Source organism: Elephantulus edwardii, unplaced genomic scaffold (genome assembly GCF_000299155.1).
Source record: "Elephantulus edwardii isolate Elephantulus edwardi_28Jun2011 unplaced genomic scaffold, EleEdw1.0 scaffold00030, whole genome shotgun sequence".
Classification (NCBI taxonomy): Eukaryota; Metazoa; Chordata; class Mammalia; order Macroscelidea; family Macroscelididae; genus Elephantulus; species Elephantulus edwardii.
In genome coordinates, this window is record NW_006399780.1 from 17042580 (window position 1) to 17052725 (window position 10146).

General features: G+C 41.5%; 1 protein-coding gene across 1 annotated transcript in view; it reads left to right on the forward strand.

Moving 5' to 3' along the window:
* Positions 1 to 8691, forward strand: part of LOC102843615 (keratin, type II cuticular Hb5-like) — a 20822-nt gene extending 12131 nt beyond the window's left edge. Inside the window, exons 7-9 of the mRNA XM_006883970.1 lie at positions 5509 to 5729; positions 7820 to 7851; positions 8540 to 8691. Coding sequence (XP_006884032.1) covers positions 5509 to 5729; positions 7820 to 7851; positions 8540 to 8691 — 405 coding nt within the window. The remainder of the gene's footprint in view (positions 1 to 5508; positions 5730 to 7819; positions 7852 to 8539) is intronic.
* Positions 8692 to 10146: the final 1455 nt, after the last annotated feature.

The following is a 10146-nucleotide window of genomic DNA, read 5'->3' on the forward strand; positions in this document are numbered from 1 at the left end:
GGAATTGCTGGGTCAAATGGTATCTCTATTTGCAACTTTTTGAGAAAGCGCCATACTGCTTTCCACAGGGGTTGCACCATTTTACACTACCACCAACAGTGAATCAGGGTTCCAGTTTCTCCACAACCTCGCCAGCATTTGTTGCTTCCTGTCAGTTCTGGCCTTTATGGTTTAGACGTAGCAGGTTTTGAGTTGTAGAGATAGCCTCTTATTTTTTTCTCTTCTGTTAGTTTTGTAGATTTACTTCACTTTTTTCCCTTTTCTCAAAAATTCATGACTTGAGTTGGAACTGACCCACAGTTGGCCCATATTGGGTTTTCAGAGGCTATAAACCATAAGGGAGGAGATTGCCCAACCTTCTCTCTCAGAGTGGCTGATGAATTTGATTGCTGGCCTTTGGCAGCACAACTCCTTTCCTCAGACCACCAGAGGTTTTTTCTTTGTTCCCCCCTCCCCGTATGTTGCTTAAAAAATCTTTTAAATTGAGATTTTAATGAAAGTTCATAGAGAACTTGGATTCCCATTCATTAATTGTTGCACATTTTCCTCTCTGCCCATTGCTCTCCCCAGTTTGCTTTTCTCTTTGGAAAAAAAATTTCTTTCATTGTTATACAATCCCCCCCTGCGTCCCTCCTCCCCCCAGTCCACTTTACTATGCAGCTCTTATTCTGGACTCTTGTCATGCAAATATTACCTATCATATATAATGCAGTGTCTCCTTTTTTCTTGTCATGCAAATATTACCTATCATATATAATGTAGTGTCTCCTTTTTTCTTAGTTACCCCCCCTCCCAGCCCCCATGTCAGTTCTATTTTATAACAGTGACATTATGCAGTATTGGTCCTTTTGTGACTGAGATATTTCACTCAGCATAATGTCCTCCAGGGTCACACATTTTGTATAATAATTTATGAGTTCCTTGTTTTTCAATGCTGCATAGTGTTCCATTGTGTGACTATACCACAGCTTCTCTATCCACTCATTTGTTGATGGGCCCTTGGTTTTTTCCAACACTTTGCTATTGGAAACAAAGCAGCAATAATCATGAGTGAGCATATAACTGCTTGGATGGCAATTCTGGTTTCTTTAGGGTATATTCCCAGTAGTGGAATTGCTGGGTCAAATGGTATTTCTGTTTCCAACTTTTTGAGAAAGTGCCATACTGCCTTTCCACCAACAGTGAATAAGGGTTCCAGTTTCTCCACAACCTCACCAGCATTTGTTGTTTGCCGTTCTGTTAAGTTTTGCTATTCTTACTGAGGTGAGATGATATCTCATAGTTGTTTTGATTTGCATCTCAGAGCGAGGGATTTTGAGCATTTCTTTATGTGTTTGTTTGCTATCTGAATGTCTTCTTTAGTGAAGTGTCTGTTCATATCCTGTATCCATTTTTCAACTGGGTTATTTACCTTTATGTTGTTGTGGTGCTGAGCTTTTTTTATGAGTTGGTTATTTTTCTTAGTCAACTGGAATTTATTTTTAGTTTGCATATATAATGAGTTGGGACTCTGGTAATGTAGTTCGTTAAATGTTAAGCTGACTCAAAGGTCAGTGATTCAAATCTACCTGTTGAAATCTTTCTGAGGGATAAAGATGAGAAGCCTCCTTCTATGAAGATTTACAGCCTCAGAGACCCAACGCAAGGTTGCTATGAGCCACCAGTGGGTAAACGTAATGTTGTTGCTGTGGACTGACACTCTAGTGAGTTTTCAGATCACACAGGAGGAGATTGTCCATCTGTCTTCCACAGAGCAGTCGCTAGCCTTTGGGATTGTAGTGCAGCTTCTTACTGCTTAATGAATAAGATTCAAATTGGATTTTTTTTTCTCCCCATATAATGAGAAACTGTATTATGTAATCCACTGATTTTTGACACTTGTATCATTATGTCAAGCTCCTGGTTCTACCTGGTTCAATTTTTGGCCTCTTCTTTTTGGATTGCTATTCTGAACCACTATGCTGTATTATATAATAATGATGTAATTTTTTACTGTTTATAGCTGAAGTACTGAAATATGAAATATGTCATATTTAAAAGTGAAATTAAAGACAATTAAAAATGTTCCTTGTAAAAACAGCACTCTCACTTGCATTCTGACATACTTTAAGTGAGGTAAACAGAGCTGTGGTTGGTCAATCGGAAGGTAGTGCTGTGAATGGGAAATTAGTTCAGCAGGCTGATCTCAGTGACCCCTGAAAACTGGGCCTGGCGTTCCTAACTAAGTAGCCTTTGGCAAGTTACTGCTCTCTACATCTCAATTTCTTCATCTGCGTAATGGAAATAACAAACTGTTCTGACAAATTTGTGGAGTAATTTTTGAAGGTCAAGTTAGATAACATCTGTGAAAGTTCCTTGTAAGCTAAAAATACATGAATATATCACTGATCATCTTCATCCCTTTTCCAGGATAGGCGATACCTGGGTTAAGAATATCTGATTAACAGATACCACCTTCCTATCTTTTAATGCAATAGAACTTTACTCTCCCATTGAAATGATTGACCTAAACTCTATTTGCAACAAATTCTTCATCCCAATTTCCTTCCTTTGTTGCACATGCAGTTTTAAAATAATCTGGTTGCCTAGTTAAAAGGGAATTATGCTGCTAGCCCAAAGGTGGTGCATCTCTGCCAGTTCAAGTTCACCAGTGACTCTACGGGAGAAAGATGGGCCATTTCCTCCCATCAGATTTACAGACTTTGAAAACCTGCTAGAGAGGCAACTATGAATTAGTTCCGATTCAATGGCAATGAATTTGAATTTTGAAAGTCAGGTTAAATAAAAAAATCCATAAGTACCAGTTTTCATTTACAAATTCCACTTAAAATGTAAACACAGGATTAAGAATGGCTTTGTACAGAGGTTGAGATTGCCTGTACTAACATTCTTTCCTCTAGTAACCCATCATGGATTTGAGTTTTATCATAAACTTTTATAAAACGCAAGGGGGAGAGGCAGCTTCAAATAAGCTATTCTTTTCCTAACCAGTTAGATTTCCATGGGTATATTTCTTTTTTAAAAATAATTGTTGTTATACATGCAGTTTAGTTAAGTACGACTCAGGGTGACACTAAGGACAACAGGTCTGAGCCTTGCTCTGTCCTGTGTCATCCCCATGACCTCTAATTTGCTCGAGCCCATTGTTCCAGTCTCTATGTCAATCCACCTTGTTGTGGGTCTTCCTCTCTTTCTCTAACCCACTGCTTTACCCTGCATGCTGTGTTTTCCCCAGGATTGGCCCTGGCTGACAACATGTAAAAAATATGTGAGATTGAGCTTCCCCTCTGTGCTTTTAAAGGGCACCCTGGTTGTCCTTCCTCCAAGATACACTTACTTGCTCCTTTGGTATTTCACAGGATATTCTGTGTTCTTCTCCAACCCCACAATCCAAAGACATCAATTCTTCCTTGGTCTTTCTTGTTCATTGCCCAACTTTTGGATCCATAGGAAGCAACTGAAAATACTACACCAGCTTGCATCTGGTGCACCTTAGTCTTTATACCAGTAACTTGCTGTTATATGCTGTGGAGTTGGAACCAACTCATAGCTGACCCTCCAGTGGGTTTTCAGAAGCTATAAATTACATGGGAGGAGATTGCCCAGCTTCCTCCCTTGGAGCAGCTGGTGGATTGGAACCATGTGCCTTTGGATTGGCAGCATAATTTATTACCACCAGAGCTCCTAAACTGACATCTTAGTCTTTTTAAAAAAGTTGTTGTTGTTTGCTGTTATGTGTCATAGAGTTGCCTTCGACTCACAGCGACCCTATGTACAAGAGCCCTAAATTCTGTTCTATCCCCTGCCAATCTTATTGTCTCTGACACACCTATCCCTTTTACCCCAGTGACTGAATCAATCCATCTCATAGAGGGTCTTCTCCTGCACTGTCCCCCCACTCTCCCAAGCATGATGTCCCTCTTCAAGGACTGGTTATTCCTTGCAACATGTCCAAAGAATGTCAGAAGAAGCTTCAGAATCCTTGCCTCCAAGGAGCAGCCTGGCTTCACCCTCTCCAGGACAAACTTGTTTATTCTCTTAGCAGTCTATGGTATAGTCAATCCTTGTTTCCAGGACCACAGCGCAAAGGCATCAACTCTCCTTCTGTCATCCCTAGTTATTGTCCAGCTCTCTGATACATAGCAAATAATTGTAAAGACCATGGCCTATATCAGGAGCTCCTTAGTCTCCAGACTGACATCATTGCTCTTCAGTACTTTGGAGAGGTCTCTGACAGCACACGTTCCCTGTGCAATTTGTCTTTTAATTTTCTGGCGGCTAGTACCAAGAGTGTTGATGGTAGAGCCAAGCAAATTGAAGCTGTCAGCAATCTTAATATTTTTACCATCTATCATGATGTTGCCAATCGGCCCAGGGGTGAGAATCTTTGTTTTCTTGATGTTGTGCTTCAATCCATATTGAAGGCTGTAGTCCTTGACCTTTTTCAGCAAGTGCTTCAGGTCCTCCTCGGTTTTAGCAAGCAGGGTTGTGTCATCTGTATAACGCAGATTGTTGATAAGTCTACCTTGAATCCCAATTCCACACTTTGCCTCATAGAGCCCAGCCTCCCAGATAATCTGTTCTGCATATAGATTGAAAAGATATGGAGATAGGACACATTCCTGCCATGCACCCTTCCCAATTTTGAACCACGCAGTGTTTCCTTGCTCTGTTCTGACGACTGCCTCCTGGTCCAAGTATGGATTTCACATAAGCATAATCAAGTGTTCCAGGATTCCCGTTCTTTTCAGAGTCAGCCACAGTTTGTTGTGATCAATACAGTCAAATGCCTTGCATAATCAATGAAGCACAGATAAACATGCCTCTGGTACTCTCTGCTTTCAGCCAAGATCCATCTAACATTAGCTATAATATCCCTAGTGTCATGGCCTCTTCTATATCCAGCCTGCACTTCTGGCAGTTCTCTGTTGATATGCTGTTCCAGTCGTTTTTGTATAATCTTCAGCAGAATCTTGCTTGCATATGATATCAACGATACTGTTTGATAATTTCCACACTCTGTCTTATCATCTTTCTTTGGAATGGGAACAAATATAGCTCTCTTCCAGTCAGTTGGCCAGGTGGTTGTACTTCAGATTTCTTGGCACAATTAGTGAGCACATCCAGGGCAGCGTCTGTTTGTTGAAATATGTCGATCGATATGCCATCAATTCCTGGGGCTTTGGTTTTTTCCAATTTTCCCAGAGCAGCTTGAACTTCTTCCTTTATCACCACAGGCTCTTGCTCATATATTGTTTCATGAAATTCTTCTGTGTCCACCGATTCCTTGGTACAATGACTCAGTATACTGTTTCCATCTTCTTTCAATGCTTTCTTGATCATTTAATATTCTGCCCAGAGCATCCTTAAGTATTGCAACTCGAGGTTTGAATTTGTTCTTCAATTACTTCAGCTTAAGAAGTGCTGATTTGCTGTCACTAGAAACCAAGTAGAGTTCCCAAAGCCTGTACCCTTTGCAAGCCTCTTCCCTCCTCTCCTTCCTCACAGCGCTGCAAACTGGAGGCCGCAGTTGCTGATGCAGAGCAGCAGGGTGAGGCAGCCCTCAACGATGCCCGCTGCAAGCTGGCTGGGCTGGAGGAGGCCCTGCAGAAGGCCAAGCAGGACATGGCCTGCCTGCTCAAGGAGTACCAGGAGGTGATGAACTCCAAGCTGGGCCTAGACATCGAGATCGCCACCTACAGGCGCCTGCTGGAGGGCGAGGAGCACAGGTGAGGATGAAGTTCCGGGGGTCACTTCTCACTGACCGTGGTCTTCCTGGATCTCAGCTTGACATCTCCAGGAGACACAAATGGTTAACCACTGTGATTCAAAGACGCTCTACTACTTGCCTGCTGCATGACTTTTTATGTCTCAGTGTTAAAGCAGTTTAAGCCCAGAAGTTCTTTAAAAAAATTTTTAATTTATTAATCTGGAATTATTCCACCTGAAAATACCTTGCCCCCCCCCATCTTCCTATAATTTGATTTCAGGCTTTTGGAAAAGAGGACACAACTGGCTCTGATGTTTACAAAGCACCTATGAAACCCTGCATGCACCCAGTTCATAATCCTCATAATTTATCAACAAACAAAAAAAAGGGCTTACTTGAAAAAAAAAACAAAAACAAACCCACCAACAAACAGAGTGATTGTTAGTACCCATCTCTTAAGTTTGTTGTAACAATTAAATGGATTAATAGAACACAGCACCATGTTGGAGCAGGTGATTATTATAATGAAACTATATCCATGGAGAGGCTATCACCCCAATTAGCATTAGGAATCTGGCTGAAGTGGCATGAAGGTAGTAGGGCCATGCTGGAGTTGTGTTGTGCTTTGGGGCTTGGAGATGCTGGATTTTAGAGCTTTGGGGGAAGCTACGAGAGCTATCTCTTCTTACGGATCCTCAGCTGCCCTTCCCACACACCCGCATTCCCTGAGGCACTTGGCATTTGTGCTATGATTTTTTTTTACTATAATAATGATATTTAATGTATTTGTGACACAATCATAAAAAATTGGTCCATTGTCCTTAACACAAGGGATTTTAAAATGTTACCGAATTTTACAGGATTTTGTGTATTATGTCCATGGATCTTTCCATGGACTTTTTATTCTTCATGTTTAAAAGATTTAGTTCAATTACATAAGCCTCAGAAAATAGGAAAACAAAAGCCGCTATAGCCACTCAGTTTGGAGATGGCCTCGGCCATCATTGGAGCTCATCAGGCACCAGAAAGGCACAGTTCTGAGGCTGTGGCAAAGTCAGATTCATGTGGCAGGAAACTGGACCAAATTAATGTTTTGGTTTTTTTCCAATTAACCACAAACATGTATTTATAAAGCATGACTGTATTCTGATTTGCACTTGATTATCCAGTCGTTGACAAGATTATAGTCAAATTAATGTGTCTTATTTAAAGGGTGGGAATTAGAGGAATATTCTGGGCCAGCAGAGTGGACCAGAGCAGAGTTTTCTGAAGGAAAAGGATCAAAGTTAGAGTTTAGAGAAGGGGTAGCGTTTAGAGACAGGTAGAGAATAGAAGGTGAGGGAAGTGTAAGGGAGAAGGGAATATGCTTAAAAAGCCCACTTTAGTCATATCCATGTCTCATCATTAACGAGATTTTTGTAATATGAACAGCAAACACTTACATAGGACTTACTTACTATGCACCAATATCTATTTTAGGTGCTTTACACATAGAACTCAATGGAACCTTTCAACAAGCTTATGCAGCAGGTATTATCATCTGCATTTTATGAGGGAACAGAGCCACAATGATATTTGACCCCAGGATGTTTGAGTCCAGAGTCCAGACTCTTCAATGTCATACCTTCCAGCCTCCCTTTTGTGTTTAATAAAATCAAGTAGATGTCTGAGGCAGCATTTAAAACCACAAGATCAAAAACTGAATCAATGTACAAGATTCAAACCAAAAGATTCACTGTTTTCAGGTAAACTCAGTGTATGTGATGACCATACATCACCTCACCTGTTGACGTCCTGCTGGGCAGTAGTTACTCTAATCACCTGCTCTTTGGTTTTTCTGCAACTTCTAAAGAAGCAATAAAGCAGATGATAGATACCCTTACCTCTACTTTCCATTCCATTAAGTCTCCATAATTGAAAAGCAAATGAGGCATAAAGTCAAGTAATAATTCACCCTTTGGGGATCCAGTGAGCATGGCCAACACTGATGCTATTTGCAGCCAGTGGGCAGCATGCCATCTGCCCCTTCTTCAAGATGAGGGGAGTAGTCTTTTCCTCAGAAGCAAAAGAACTTAGCTCTAATTTTCCACTCTCTCTTTTCTCTTGCAGATTATGTGAAGGCGTGGGCTCTGTCAATATCTGTAAGTTGGCATGACTCTTTGAGTTGTCAATAGTCTTTATATCAGGATGTACCAGACAGATGGTTGAGACTCTGTCTATGGGCCGCTGGGTAGGGGAGACTGAAGCTGTAGGTTTCTGGGATCTGGACAGATGGATAGCTCCTAAATACTTGCCCCTTACTTAGATCTACCTGGGACATACAGAAAGCCTAAAGTAATGAGCATGAAAATTTCTGACCCCTTAACTGATTCTTCAAAGTAGTCTGAGGTTAGTTACATGTAGAATACTGCTCTAATTGTACCAGGTTTTAATAAGAATTTACTATCTGGTTATTTGGGGTTATTGCAGATAACTCTCAATTCCATATCTCATTATATGCAAAGCCCCCAGGCTAAGGGTCTGTTTCTGATCCACCTCTTACCCTCAGTTTTCCAAACACCATGTTTTCTAGATAATGTCTCTACTGTGACCCATCAGTTTTTGTGCAAAGAGTACAAAATGCATCTCAACAGTAATCTAGGCCAAGTTAAAATAAGGTATTGGCTTCCTAACCATGTTTCTCAAGAAGCAGATGGGCATGGATTTAGTTTTAGCTGAGATTGAAAAGGTTCATGTTCTGCTGCTTCTGAATGTAGAGAGAATTGGTCAATACTTCTGAGTCACAGCGTCTCTAGATAGGGTAACTTCTCATCTACTCTCTGTCCACAGGTGTGAGCCGTTCCCAGGGTGGCGTGGTTTGTGGGGACCTCAATTCCACAGTCTCACGTGGCTCAGGAAGCGTGGCCATCAGCAGCAGCAGTCTCTCCTCTCCTTCTGTACTGGGGGGCTACCCCAGTGCAAGATTGGTACGGTTTGCATAGAAGGTGGGCGGAAGTCTGGAAAGATCAGATCTGATGAGGTAGGAAGGAAAATGACTTCTCTCTCAGATTCAAATATCTGTTTAGGAATTTCCTCTACAGGGAATTAGGATTAACTTGCTAGTGCCCTTCTCACTGGAGTTATTAATTACTCTCTGCTTGGGAATCCTGGGTTTGGCATCACTGCCACCACCATTGACTGCCTTCCTCCCTGGGTCACAGGAGAGGGATTTAATGTAAAGCCTTTTTGAGATAAATGGCTTAGTTATTTTCTCCTTAATTAACTTGATGTCAGCAGACATTTACAAAGTGGTGACTGTATGCTGGGCCTTATGGGCAGGGAGCCAAGTAGAGGGACATGTGCCAGGCTGGTGTCCACGGTGAGAGGGGCTGCAGATGCTGCTCTGTAGATGGCTTACAGGGGCTCTGGGGAGGCCCCTCACTCTGTCTGAGAGATTAGCTATCTCCAGGGACCTGTTAACTTACCATACACAGAATTGAAATCCTTGTTATGGTTAACCAGCTGAGGTTTGGGTTTTTACTGGTTGTTTGGGATTTAGTTGTATTTAGCTTGTTCTTGCCTTTGTTTCTTCTCCCTTTCAGGGTGTGTAATTAAATGTAATTAAACTGGCAAATGGATTTCTCCCTAGAAACCCATTAACATCTGCCTCCTTTGTTTTTTGTTTTTTCTTTTTGTCTCCCAACCTACTTAAAGACCTGGTTGTTTATGATGTTTCTCAAGGTGTGGTCCATGGGTCACCATCTGCATCAGGATCACTGTAGGTACTTGTTAAATAGATAGATCCTGGGGCTTCATGAAACTGAAATTCTAGAATCTCATTTTAAAGATTCTCAGATTTTTTTAACTGTAAGAACTAAAGTTTGACAATTGCCAACTTAATCTGGGCAGATCCCAAAGGTGTAAAAGGGGAGGAGGAGAGAACTGACATTCATTAAGCACCTGCTAAGTGCTGGTATATTGTGTAAATTCTTCATTCATTCCGCATAGCATAGCATAGCATAGCATAGCATAGCATAGCATAGCATAGCATAGCATAGCATCATTACCCTCATTTTAAGCAAGTTAAGACCCAAAGAAGTTAAGCAGCATTACTAAAGTCACACACAGCGAGGGCAGCATCCAAAGTCAGGTCTAACCAGTAGCCAGTGCTCCTTTTGAGTTGATTCTGACTCATGCCAATTCCGTGTGTGTCAGAGTCTCTGTGCCCCTCAGGGTTGTCAGTGGCTGAGTTTCGAAGTAGCTGGTCATGTTGCTTGCACCACACAGGGTCTCCATGTCAGGCCCACCATCAGGACTTTGGTTCTGTTACAGACTCATGCTAAGCTCATGTGTTAGAGTAAATGAATGACAAAGCAAAATACTACAATGAAATGTGCGAGGAGCTAGAGTCAGAAAATCAAAAGGGCCGAACTCGCTCAGCATTTCTTAAGCTCAAG